The sequence below is a fragment of the Moschus berezovskii genome, chromosome 2, assembly GCF_049115385.1.
Source record: "Moschus berezovskii isolate FMDL1 chromosome 2, NW_MosBer_1.0, whole genome shotgun sequence".
NCBI classification, from domain to species: Eukaryota; Metazoa; Chordata; class Mammalia; order Artiodactyla; family Moschidae; genus Moschus; species Moschus berezovskii.
Window position 1 is genome coordinate 114516357 of NC_142461.1, and position 14585 is coordinate 114530941.

General features: G+C 39.3%; 1 protein-coding gene across 2 annotated transcripts in view; it reads left to right on the plus strand.

Annotated features, from left to right (window-relative positions):
• HAT1 (histone acetyltransferase 1) overlaps window positions 1-3747 on the plus strand; it is a 40134-nt gene extending 36387 nt beyond the window's left edge. For both annotated transcript variants that reach the window (XM_055398091.2, XM_088830092.1), the window contains exon 11: window positions 3288-3747. In XM_055398091.2, coding sequence (XP_055254066.2) covers window positions 3288-3455 — 168 coding nt within the window. In that variant the 3' untranslated portion in view covers window positions 3456-3747. The remainder of the gene's footprint in view (window positions 1-3287) is intronic.
• Window positions 3748-14585: the final 10838 nt, after the last annotated feature.

The window sequence follows — 14585 nt, forward strand, 5'->3', positions numbered from 1 at the left end:
ATTCAGAGATGTACTGCCATGTCAATAGAAATTAATTCTGACATCCATCTGAAAAAACTGACAATGGAATTGAAGGTAGCAATGAAGGGGGAGATAAACTGGGGAAGTAAACACTCTTAAGAAATCTGTTGTTTTTGTTCAGTCACTAAGTTGTGCCTGATTCTGTGACCCCATGGACCGCAGTACACCAGGGTTCCCTGTTCGCTGTCTCCTGGAGTTTGCTCAGATTCATGTCCATTGAGTCACTGATGCTGTCTGACCATCTCATCCTCTGCTGCCACCCTCTCCTTCAATCTTTCCCAGCATCAGGGTCTTTCCCAATGAGTCAGCTCTTCACATCAGGTGGCCAAAGTATTGGAGCTTCAGCTTTGGCATCAGTCTTTCCAATGAATATTCAGGGTTGATCTCCTTTAGGATTGATTGGTTTGATCTTTCAGTCCAGGGGACTCTCAAGAGTCTTCTCTAGCACCACAGTTCAAAAACATCAGTTCTTCAGTGCTAAGCCTTCTTTATCGTCCAGCTCTTACATCGTACATTTATCAGCAAAGTGATGTCTCTGCTTTTTAGTATGGTGTCTAGTTTTGTCATAGCTTTCCTTCCAAGGAGCAAGCATCTTTTACTTTCAGGGCTGCAGTCACCATCTGCAGTGATTTTGGAGCCCAAGAAAATAAAATCTGTCACTATTTCCACTTTTTCCTCTTCTATTTGCCACGATGGGACCAGATACCATGATCTTAGTTTTCTTAATGTTGAGTTTTAAAACAAGTTAATAATTTAAAACAGTATATCACTGGCACATGATTCATTCTGTAGGTTATTTGTAGCAGAATTGATTGTTAAGAATATTTAAGAATTAAAATGATGGTTCTGTCGTATATGAGAATTCAAGCAATGGGATTAGATTATTTTATAAATGTTATAACTGGTTAGCAGTTTAGAAGAATAATTTTTTTTCTTATAATACCATGATAATTTTTGGATGTATTACCTTTTAGTTCCTGAGCCGTTTCCTTAACTTGGGTGCTGCCAAGAGGGAGTTGTGCCTCTTGGCAAAAAAGAAGTAACTTTCACAGCAGAAACAAAGCATTTATTATCCACATGATTGAACAGTAAGGAATATACTGTCTTTCCAGGCCTTGGGAGTAATAAATCTGAATTTTCATCACTTCTCTAGAACTACTATCCACAGTGTGATTAGAAGATCAGCAACATTGGGAATTCTCTGGTGGTCCAGTGATTATGATTATGCTTCCACTGCTGGGGCCATGGGTTCAATCCCTGGTTGGCAAACTAAGAATCCCCCAAGCAGTGCAGCCACACACACAAACACACACTAAATCAGCAACATTAACATTATCCAGGAGCGCTTTTTAGAACCTCAGAACCTCACCCCACCCCAGACCTACTGAATGAGAACCTGCATTTTAATTTTAACAAGGTTCCCAGTTGATCTTTGTGCACATTTAAGTTTGAGAAGCATGCCTGTCTTATATTCCAAAACTATTAGGGTTTCCTTTGAGAGACATTTGTTTGTTTTTAGGATGGAGTTAAGATACTGTTTTCAAGGTTGTTGTTTTTTTTTATTGTGTTTGGTAGGCAGTTATATAGGAATTCAGAATATGGACTTCTTATTAGATCATTAGGGGTTGGATCCTGGCTTCTAGGCTTACTGCCTCTATGACAAGTTATTTACACCTGCACCTTTTTTTTTTCCTTTATCAATTGAAGAAAGTTATGGTACCTGTCTCATAGTTTTTAGGATTACATGAGTTAATATATGTGATTTCTGATCTCTTTATAAAGTTAGCTCTTTATTAAATGCTTAAATGAAAGAGGATATAATCTAGAACAGTTTATCCAAAATGTAAGAAAGCGAAAGTCGCTCAGTCGTGTCCAACTCTTTGTGACCATGGACTGTAGCCTGCCAGGCTCCTCTGTCCATGGAATTCTCCAGGTCAGAATACTGGAGTGGGTAGCTGTTTCTTCTCTAGGGGATCTTCCCAACCCAGGGATCGGACCCAGGTTTCCCACATTGCAGCCACCAGGGAAGCCCAAGAATACTGGAGTGAGTAGACTATCCCTTGTCCAGCAAATCTTCCCGACCCAGGAATCGAAACAGAGTCTCCTATATTTCAGGTGGATTCTTTACCAGCTGAGCTACCAGGGAAGTGTAAAATGTATGAAAGTTTCATATATTACAGTGTTTTATATAATGCAATATTGCCACCCACCTAGGAATCTTGGAGTCGTTCTGCATTCTTTCCCCACATCATCCAGTGTTTTCTTTCCTAAATCTGTTCTGTACCTTCCATCTCTGCTGTTACTAAGCAGACTTGGTCTGGGCTTTCATCATCTCTTGAATTCTTAAACTACCTGCTAACTTGGTCCCCTCCAGTCCCATCCTCAGCATACTAACTGTATTGTTCTGATAGTGACCTGTCTAAAAGTTGTTACCAGCTTCTTCAGTTCAGTTCAGTCGCTCAGTCGTGTCTGACTCTTTGCGACCCCACGAATCACAGCACGCCAGGCCTCCCTGTCCATCACCAACTCCCGGAGTTCACGCAAACTCATGTCCATCAGGTCGGTGATGCCATCCAGCCATCTCATTCTCTGTCGTCCCCTTCTCCTCCCACCCCCAATCCTTCCCAGCATCTTAGGGTGGTGCAAATCTCAGTTTCCTGAGAAATGGTAGTTTCCTTCTCAGTGAAATGGAGAGGGTTTAGTAAGATAATGTATGTCTAGACATTAGAGACTCAATAAATGCTAGTTAATACTGTTTTTTAAAGTGTGACAGTTTGGGGCTTATCGTCTTGAAACTCTCCCAACAGTTTATGGTAAAATTAATATGTGGTCCATAAATACATCACTGGGTACGGGAACTCAGAAATGATAGTGGCAGAAGAAGCCAGCTTGGAATTAAGATTAATGTAATTAATGATTAAATTGATGAAATAATAGCACTTAATCTCAGTTGTCTTTCTTCAGTTATAGTACCTTATTTATTAAAGAAATATTTGAGTGTCTGTACTGGCCAGTTCTTTATTATGCTTTGGAGAGGGGGCTGTCACTCATATACCTATATTTACCATTAATTGATACAAATTCCATGTCTTTTGGAACCCTCTTTTTAGAGGGCTTGTAATTCATGTTAACATTATGTTTAGGCTTCCTTAAAAATGTATGGGATAGATTTGGGCATATTCCTACTACTATTATTTTTAACACTGGAGACATATTTTTTTATGTCAGCTTTCTTAGTCTAACCAATCATCGTGTTTGTTACTTAGAAAAAACAGAGAGATCTTGCTAAAATGAGAAAATGTCTCAGACCAGAAGAACTGACAAACCAGATGAACCAGATAGAAATAAGCATGCAACACGAACAGCTGGAAGAAAGCTTTCAGGAACTCGTGGAAGATTATCGACGTGTCATTGAACGCCTCGCTCAAGAGTAGAGGTTATACTTCTCTGTACAGAATGTCTGCAGATTTCTGTACGTGTGTTGTGAAAATCAGATGATGACTTTAATTTTAAAAAATCTTGTAACATTTTGCTTACATTAAAAGTTATCTATCTTTAGTTGAATATTTTCTTTTGGAGAGAGTGTATATTTTAAAATACTGTTTAGAGTTTATGAGCATATATTACATTAAAAAAGATATAGCTTCTGAAATACCACTGCAATTACTTCCCTTCTTAAATAGTGTAATAAATGCTTAGTTGTGATATGTTAATGTGTGCTGATATGATTTTTGAATACTTATGATTAACTTCTTCCATCTTGTTAAAAACCTTTAGTTTTAAGCTTTCATTATTCCTCCCACACTTCGCTTCTAAGCTTTTAACACATTTCTTTGAGGTCTTCCTAGTAATCTTGGTCTTGCTATGTGATTTTTCTAAGTAGAAAATGTTCTTAAAGTAGAATTGTTTTAAATAAACTATTAACCACTTGTTAGGAGTAGGGTGGGTAAGAGAGAGAAGGGAAACTAAATACAGCCTGAAACCTAGATGTTTGGCACCAAATATTAATTGAAGATAATTCAGAAGTTGCCGTAAACATTTTATAAATAGTAAGATACAAATCAGTTAACAAAAGTCTAGTTTACACACTATTGTTGAAATATGTAAAATGAGGTTGTGATTTAATATAAGGTTATCAAGATGTTGACGTCTAAGAAGGGAAAAAAAAAGATAAATTGCTTAATGTAGTCCTTATTTTATTGAAGTAGAACTAAATAAGTTGCTTGATAATCATTAAAAGTAAAGCCTTGATTTTTTTAACGTGTGCCAGTAAGCCAAGTATTGTATAACATCAAAAATGGGATGTAAGTTGAACTTTACGTTTTTTTTTTTTTTTAGTTGAACTTTACTTTTAAAATCTGATTTGTTCAATGCTCAAGGCAAAAATCCCATCTTGGACAAGCACTAACTTGTCCTTCATCAGCTTTTTTTCATCAGTAAATTCTGTCAAACATAGAAGCAAAGTGAGTAGTACCCTCTGGACACAAAATAGTTGTGGCCACCAGCATACCAATGGCACTAAAGCCAGACCTTTATAATAAAGAGTTTTGTGAACGTTTCAGTCTCATCTCAGAAGTTTATATACATAAAACTTGATTTCTGAGAGTACATGCACGTACCTAAGTCGTACAGACAGACTGAACCAATGCAAAGTCCTTCTAAAGCTATATGGAAAAAATGTGTTTTCCATCTGAATTTATTATAAGATTTAAATTTTTTTAATTTGGAAATTAACAACTGATGCCTAAAAATGTGCTCTGAGGAGAAAAAATCAGTACAATCTAAATAAATTATCTTTCAACATCATTCTTTATGTAGAAACCAGAAAAAGCCAATGTGATACCAGTTTCTGTAGTTTTTTTTTTTTTTTTTTTTAAAAACAGTGTTCTGTGGTTAAAGGTCTAGTTTATTAGCATTAACCTTTCAGACTTGAGAAGCTGTACTTTCATTTTGAGTTAGAAGAGTGAGTCTGATAGTAAGATCTGTACTTAGAACAGGATAGTTAAACACCAGGATAGATACACAGAACCATGTGTGAAACCCAGCGCAGCTACCTTTTGGGCTTAGTGGTCACTTCTCACCCTGTGGTAGCCGCCTTCATCCCCTTCATCATCAACATACACACAGATGTACAGTATTTTATTTGCTGCCTTTTAGCTCTTTCCCTTCCTCCCCTCCACTACTATTTTTTTCCATATCTTCTCCAGGGTGCATTTTCTCTACACGTAATATCATGTTTCCTTTCAAAACATCAGTGAAAAACACTGATGTAAAATGAGGTTGTACTAGACTTGTGTCCAGGCTTCCTCCCTGTTCTAGTATCTGTGCTTCTCCTTTTTACATCTTTTCTCGTCACTCTTGAGCTTTTCTACTCAGAGGTGGATATAGATGTAGTATATATCCAAAATAACTTTTTTTAATCACAGAAAATTCAGTTCATACTTGAGTTAATGTATATGAGGGAGAGAAAAGCCCACTGTATGTCCCTGTCTCCAAATTGCAGGGGCCTCAGCTTGCTGTACCAGAGGCTTGTCTGCTCTGAAGGTTTATCTGATCCACCATTATCTTGTCCACTAGAGTTTCCTCACAGCAAAGCCTTCAGTGCTGTATCAAAGAAATAAAGAATCACAGACCTCAGAGGTCAAGTGATTGAATTCCTCAAATTCATTCTTAAGTTCTTTTTATTAGAATTTATAAGCCAGTTTTAAAATAGTAAATGCTGATTAAGATACCCATACTTCTTCCAAGTGAAATTATTTTATATTTGTATATTATCTCTGTATACATTGAACAGAGTAGCATTTTGTTTTTAACATTTCTAGTGTTCAAAATGGTTCTCAAAGATGTACAATATTTCAAGTGGAGGTTCCCATATTAAACCATTTGCCTAGATTCTTTTTTACCGTTACAGCATTCAAATGAATTAATATCTTCATGGATATATATATTTGTATCCATTGAATATCCCAGTTCCTGGGAAGTAGTTACTGAATCAAAGGGTAGGACTATCTCCATGGCTCAGTTATGTAAACATGCCCTGTTTCCCAGAATGCTTTGTAAATTACAGATATTAATGTTTGTACTGATTTTAACAGAATTTCAGTTGATTTTGTTGTTGCCTCCACAGGTATAAAATCTCATATTTGTATTCCTTTTGCTTAATGGGAAAGCTGAATACCTTTCCATATTTTTAAGAAATTTTTTCCCTTAGGAATAGGAATTATCCATTTCATTTTTCAAATTTGACTTTTAGGGGCTACACTCTCATTTTTATAGATAGACGATAGATCCAGAAGTTCACTTGCCTAAGGTCACACTGAATTAGTGACAAAGCCAGGACTATAATACCTGGCTTCCACTCCTCCATTTCATCTTCTATCAAGTAGGCTGACCAAGTCGTAAGCGTGCCAACCCACTAGGCTCTTCATAAGCGGGGCTTTCTTTTATCGCCATCTGGGAAATACCTCACGTGCATGTTTGACGTAGTCACAGGACAAATACCCCAACTGTCCTCTGTTCAAAACCTTAAGTATCAGGGAAAAGGATGTTTGTTTATAATGACGGAGATTATTGGTGCCTCATTTGAAGCATGGCTTGAAGTTCCTCATTTCCTCTCGACATTTTCAGTTATTCAACATCTACAACTTTTATGTTTCCATATGCCTTTACATCTTTATTGTAATACATATTTCATTCTCCTTGTATTATGCATTGCAGTAGAGTTACACAGCACATTGAATTTACTCCTTGACTTAGGCAGAGCTGTCTATATAAAAAGTAGTATGCACATAGTACAAAAATGTAAAAGGGCATACTGTGAAAAGTTCCTTGCCCCAAACCTTCAGAAACAACTGCTGTTTAGGGGTTTGGTTTTTCTTTTTTTTTTTGGCTGTGCAGCGCAGCCTAGGAGATCTTAGTTCCCCGACCAGGGATTGAACCCATGCCCTCTATAGTGGAAGCACAAAGTCCTAATCACTGGACCACCCGGGAAGTCCCTAAAGTTAATGGTATCCTGGAAATCATTAGAGCTGTGGCTGCATGGTAGCCACTGTACAGGTATACCATAAGTTACTCTACCAGTTCCCTATTATTTAGGTTGTTTCCAGTATTTTCCATTACAAACAATGCTGCAATGCATGCATGGTCTTGTACATGTGCTGTGTGTAGAGATTAAAGTCCTAGAAATCATTACCTTTAGTCTGACCTCATTCTTAGAGTGACTATACTACTGTTTACAGCAGTTAAAATTGTTAATACTAACTAAGGTTACAGATGCTTGATCCTGTACCAATCTAGATAATTAGCTGTGTAAACAAGAGCAGTTTGGACCTCTCCAGCCATCCTCCTACACAGCTAGAAATAATGAATTATCTTTTTTTTTTTTTATGAATTATCTTAAAGGCACAGTGATTTGAACACTTAGGCATAGGCCCATGACTTTCTGTCTCTTCTTTAGTCTTGCTTGCTGCTAAGTCACTTCAGTCGTGTCCGACTCTGTGTGACCCCTTAGACAGCAGCCCACCAGGCTCCCCCGTCCCTGGGATTCTCCAGGCAAAAACACTGGAGTGGGTTGCCATTTCCTACTCCAATGTGTGAAAGTGAAAAGTGAAAGTGAAGTCGCTCAGTCGTGTCCGACCCTTAGGGACCCCACGGACTGCAGCCTACCAGGCTCCTCCATCCATGGGATTTTCCAGGCAAGAGTACTGGAGTGGGGTGCCGTTGCCTTCTCCGTTAGTCTTGCTTAGCTCCTCTCAAACCTTGTCACCCAGAAGAACTGCTCTACAGCAGGGTTTCTCATCCTCAGGACTGCTGGCATTTGGGGCCAGATCATGTTGGGGCTGACTCATGTTGTTCAGTCTCTTAAGCTGTGACCCCATGGACTGTAGCCCTCCAGGATCCTCTGTCCATGGGCTTTCCCAGGCAAGAAGATTGAGGTGGGTTGCTATTTCCTTGTCTAGGGGAATCTTCCCTACCAGTAATCGAACCCGCATTTCCTGCACTGCAGGGAAATTCTTTACTGCTGAGCCACCAGGGAAGCCCGCTGACCTGTGTCCTGGCTGGTTAAGAGCATCTGTGGCTTCTGCCCCCAGATGCCAGTAGTACTGTCCCCACCTCCAGCTGTAACAACCAAGCATGTCTCCAGAGACTGCCGCATGTACCCCAGAGGGGCAAAGTCACCCTTGGTTGAGAACCACTGCTATATGGGATTATTATTCATTGACATTAAGCCATGACTTTAATTATGTAACAGGAACACGAAATTCAAAATAAGAGTATTTGATAAGTAAACTGCCCGCCCTCCCACCCAGTCACCTAAGTCACTTCTCCAGAGGCAGTTACTTTTCCCAGTTTCTCTTTTGCCTCTCAGAGTTAATTATCAGTTTGCAAACATCCATCACTGTTTCAATACAAATGGTGATATACTACATGCAGTACTTAGAATCTCTTCCACTTAAATTTAACTTATTTTTATTAGTACATATCAGAATACTTCAGTTCTAAACGTGCTGATTCTAAACAGCTGTTTGATACTTATTCCATAGTTTGGTTTCAGTTTGTTTAACCCAATCGCATATTAACGGACATTCAGGCCGTTTCTTATCTTCTGCTCGCACGGGCAGTGTTGCAGTGAATGTTCTTGTGTGTTCTTCATTTTGTGCATGTGGTGGGGGTATATATGCAACACAGTGATGGAATCGCTGAGTGGAAAGGCATGGACATTTTCTATTTGGTAGATTTTGCATACCTTTGAGACAATAGAGAAATCTGAATATGGACTCTCTTAGATGATATGAGATTTTGTTAATTTTATTAGTTGTGATCATGGTATTGTGATGAGGTAGGCAAATGTCTTTATTCCTAGAAGTCACATGCAAAACTAATATTTAGGACATCTGCAACTGACATTCAAATGGTCCAGAAAAAAAGTATGTGTAAATGGCATACACACACACACAGATATTTGTACATAAACAAATAAAGCAAATATGACAAAAGTCTTAAATTATTGAATCTAGGTGGGAGGGATATACAGGTGTTCACCACTGTGATTCTTTCAACCTGTATGTTTTCAAGTTTTCAAAATAAGACTTGGGAAAGATACTGCATATATGAAATAAAAACGATACTATAAAGTAGGAACAATCAGTGAATAAGGAAGAGTTCTCAGAAATTTTAAATGAGTGTGTTACATAATTAGGGCAATAGAAACTTGGGATATAAAGTTGAAGAAATTTCCCAGAACATCAAAAAGAGAAAAGAGAGAAAAGAGAAATCAATGTAGGAAATCTGATGGCTGGCTTATTTTCAGAGAGGAAAAGCAAACAGAAGAACATTATCAAAGAAAGGGAAGATAGTTCCTCAGAGCTGCAGACATGAATCTTCAAATTAGAAGACTTTACTGAAGGTTGAGCAGAATAATCACTAACGTTTCTGGAAAGTTGACTATTTGCCAACCACCTGCAACAGTGAGAATCTCAATTCTCACAATCCTCAGAGGTACATATGGTATGTATCCTCCTTGAGTGAGGACTAGAGATTATTTTGCCCAAAGTCACACAGCTGGGAGGTGGCAGACAGGATCTGGGTCCAGGCAGTATGATTCACTTTCGTTTTTAACCACTATAGGACTTACCTAAAGGATATACATGTACACTATATTATTAAATTTCAAAACACTGAGCATAAAAGGTCTAGATTCTTTCAGTGGGAAAAACACAGGAAACTTGGGAGAGAGAGAAGTCAGAATTTAAATAGCACCAGCCTATCAGTTATACTTCATGCTGAAAGACAATGGAGCAATGAATTCAAAGTTCTGACGGAAAGTTATTTTCCATCTAGAGTCCTATACCCAAGTGTGAAAGCAAAAGAAAGGTGGTTTTAGAAATCTATGAAACCAGAAAACTTATTTCATAAACTTTATAATGAAGTTACCAGTTGATCTATTTCAGTGCCATGAAGGTGAAATCAAAGAGCATGTACGATGTGGAGGTCAAGAAACAGCAGAACAAATCTGACCCCAATAAAACGAAATCTGAGGATGGCAACTGAATCGCATGCCTACAAAAGTAATCGGTCCAAATTAGAATAGGAAATTATGAACTCCAGAAAAAAGAAGTGTAAAGAAAACGAGAGTCTAAATATAATAAAGTATAATTGGCACGGGTCTGAGCAGTAACTGGAAACAAAAATAGTTCAAATTGGTTGAATCAGGGCAGATTGGGAGACAGCAGGATGGGAGACTTTGATTTTTGTTGTAAAATTTATTATAATTGCATGTTTTTAAAAACCATGTGTTACTCTGATATAACATTTTGTTTAACATTGCTATATTGTTCAAATAAAATATAACTGTAAACTAAGGGAATTTTAAAAATAAGTTTATCTGAAGCAGATAAGTAGCACCTTTAAATGGACTGTGCTCAGGACTTTCACAAAGCAGAAATTGCCAAAAGACAGTGAAGAAGTTTCTTTTAATAAAAAACAAACTAATAACAACACACCTATACTTAGTTCTTTTTTTTGGAAACTGATGCTAAAAGGAAGCATAGTTTACCAGGTACTTTATTTGGCTATTTCCAAAGCAAACTGTCCCCACCTCGGACACACCGGCCTTGTGATTCAACACACACTAAATGTAAAAGCAAAGCTTTGAAATTTTTCATGTCATAATTTGGGGGGCTTTTCGTTACCCTGTGGAGAAATTTAATGCCATAAAAGTGTATCACATGAATATCTGAAGAGCTGTTGTGTGTAAAATGCTACAAGAAATACCTTAAAAATTTATTATATAAAAGAAATGTTTTTAAGACCTCCATTGTTAAAATGTACCGAGGCTGGAGAAGGGATGAATCTTCTTTGACTGAAAGGGCCCCACCAGCTTCACCTTAAAACTAAAAGAGGCAGAGTTGGATTGGGTGATCTGTGAAGCCCTTTCCAGTTCTTCAACTGTATTCTTCCTCTTCCAGCTTCATAAAAGACCAGTTGGAAAATGTGCTTTGGTTACAGTCTCTATTCACCTGGACAGTTCTTTATAGATTTTTCATGAATTATATTGGCAGGTGAATCTGCACGGAAGTCTCGGGCTGTGCAATGTGCTTGCCTGGCTCCCTGAATCCCCCTTTGTGAAGGCTGTGGGGCCACCACAGCGAGGCCTGTTTGCTGTCTGCAACTAGAGCAGCTGCCGCCTTTCTTCCTTTATCCTTTCTCCGGCAAAGGAAAACGCGGTGATGTTTGTGTGTGCTTCAGATGAGGAGAATGCTCTCCAGACAGGTTATTCTCTGGCTTAAAGTGGATGGGGGAGCGCAGCTCAATGGGAAGAGAGGTCGAGGCAGCATCTGCCCCCTTGTTTGTTTCAACAGCTTCCGTCTTGAATATAGAATTTGTTGAGTGAGAGGCGAGCAGAAGAAGTTGAGAAATGCAGTTTAAGCGGTGGTACGTTTCTGCTTAGTTTGTCAGCCAGTGTGGGGAATGGAGGCGGAGAGTGGGAGACAAGAAAGGGACACACAGCTAGTTGTTTCTATTATTAAATTTCTTGTTATTTCATAATCTCCACCTCGAAGATTCTTACTGCAGTGTATTCAGTGTAACTGTTGACTAACCAAGGAGTTAGTCAAACTAACTGCTTCTAGACACGAAATACCAAAACAGTAAATATTTTCACCCTCTGATCTTAGTGGTCCAACTGCTTTCTGTAAGAACTGGTCTCACAAAATCCTACAGGACCATATCTTACTGAAAGACACTACAGCAAACAGAATCATAAAACCAGCAGAAGAATAAGATGAAAAATTATGAGAAGGTAACCAGGAATGTACCATTATTTCAGGAAGGAAAAGGAAAAACAGTAAAAGGAGTAATCATATAGAAGGGTGTAAATACTGGGAGGAAAGAAACAAAAGCAGAGTGAAGGCCAAAGGAAAAAAAGAATGTACAGTAGACAGCAACAAAGACAGGTAAAAAATACTGTGTATTCCTGTCCTCTTGAATATGGTTTGCCCAGTCTGCTGCTTTTTATTGTATATAATAGATGTGTGCCTAGTCCCAGTAAAAATAGATATCTTCCCTTAGAAAGTTCAGCAGATGCACAGAAGGAAATCTGGACAAATAGGTATTGTGCTAAGTTGTTTTTAGTCATTTCCAATTTTTTGTGACCTGATGGGCTATAGCCCACCAGGCTTCTCTGTCCATGGGCTTCTCTAGGCAAGAATATTGGAGTGGGTTGCCATGCCCTTCCCTCCCACAGACGGAGGAGCCTGGTAGGCTGCAGTCCATAGGGTCGCTAAGAGTCTGACACGACTGAGCGACTTCACTTTCACTTTTCACTTTCATGCATTGGAGAAGGAAATGGCAACCCACTCCAGTGTTCTTGCCTGGAGAATCCCAGGGATGGCGGAGCCTGGTAGGCTGCCGTCTATGGGACTGCACAGAGTCGGACATGACTGATGTAGCTTAGCAGCAGCAGCCATGCCCTTCCAGGGGATCTTCCCAACCCAGGAATTGAACCTGCATCTCTTATGTCTCCTGCACTGGCAGACAAGTTCTTTACCAACAGTGCCACCTGGAAAACCCTCTGGGTGAATATACATCAACTCAGTAACAATGATTACCCACAGAGAGCTTTTCTGGGGGACTTCTACTTTCTGTATTTTCCATTTCTGTGTTTTTAAAATGTTTTTAAAGAGCACATGTTACATACATGTGTAAACAAACAAACAAAGAAAGACTTTAAAAAATTCTAACAATGAGATCGAGAACATTTTCCTTTCTCTTCTAAATGTGGATTCGAGATGCCAAGTTTAGTTCAGTTCAGTCGCTCAGTTGTGTCCGACTCTCCGCGACCCCATGAATCACAGCACGCCAGGCCTCCCTGTCCATCACCAACTCCCGGAGTTCACTCAGACTCAAGTCCACAGAGTCGGTGATGCCATCCAGCCATCTCATCCTCGGTCGTCCCCTTCTCCTCCCGCCCCCAACCCTTCCCAGCATCAGAGTCTTTTCCAGTGAGTCAACTCGTCGCATGAGGTGGCCAAAGTACTGCAGTCTCAGCTTTAGCATCAGTCCTTCCAATGAACACCCAGGATCGATCTCCCTTAGAATGGACTGGTTGGATCTCCTTGCAGTACAAGGGACTCTCAAGAGTCTTCTCCAACACCACAGTTCAAAAGCATCAATTCTTCGGCGATCAGCTTTCTTCACAGTCCAACTCTCACATCCATACATGACCACGGGAAAAACCATAGCCTTGACTAGACGGACCTTTGTTGCCAAAGTAATGTCTCTGCTTTTTAATATATTATCAAGGTTGGTCATAACTTGCCTTCCAAGGAGTAAGCGTCTTTTAATTTCATGGCTGCAATCAGCATCTGCAGTGATTTTGGAGCCCCCAAAAATAAAGTCTGACACTGTTTCCACTGTTTTCCATCTATTTCCCATGAAGTGATGGGACCAGATGCCATGATCTTTGTTTTCTGAATGTTGAGCTTCAAGCCAACCTTTTCACTCTCCTCTTTCACTTTCATCAAGAGGCTTTTGAGTTCTTCTTCACTTTCTGCCATAAGGGTAGTGTCATCAGCATATCTGAGATTATTGATATTTCTCCCAGCAATCTTGATTCCAGCTTGTGCTTGTTCCAGCCCAGCATTCCTCATGATGTACTCTGCATATAAGTTAAATAAGCAAGGTGACAATATACAGCCTTGACGCACTCCTTTTCCTATTTGGAACCAGTCTGTTGTTCCATGTACAGCCAAAGGAAGCAGTATTTCCCTTTTACCGTCATCTCTGCAGGAAGGATCTTAAACAGGTGCAAGTTTCCTGAGAATTTATTAGCGTTCAGCATGTTTCTCAGTTCTTAGCAGTCAGGGAGAGCGAAAACCTGTGACTCCTCACACCTGGTGTTGCTCCTGTAAGGCTTATAGTCTCAAGGTTACTTGCTCTTTCTTTACGGACAATTTTGTGAGCATGTTAGCCTCAGCTTTCCAATTAATTTCCTAAGAACCAAAATAACGTCATAATCTCCTTGGAGCCGAGTATGCACTTAAGTATTTATTGATTGGCTGATTGATCACTAAATTCTCTTGGAAACTTTTTGCCTTTCTGCCTTAATCTGCATGGATTCTTCATTCTCCAGAAGCCTGTAAGCAGGTGCTACTTTTCAGAGCTTACTAATTGAGAATAGATAATAGTTGATAATGGTACATGTTTTTATTTAGATAAACCACCGACTCGATGGACATGAGTTTGAGTGTACTCCGGGAGTTGGTGATGGACAGGGGGGCCTGGCGTGCTGTGATTCATGGGGTCGCGGAGAGTCGGACACGACTGAGCGACTGAACTGAACTGAACTGAACTGAATTGAACTTTCCTTAGAGCCAGTGTCAAGGAGGCTCCTCAAAAAAGCTAAAAATAGAACTACCATATGACCCAGCAATTCCACTTCCTGGGTTCATATCCAAAGAAAACTCTAACTTGAAAAGGTACATGTGCCTCAGTGTTCATAGCAGCATTATTTACAATGGCCAAGAAATAACTAAGTGTCCATGAACAGATGAATGAATAAAAAA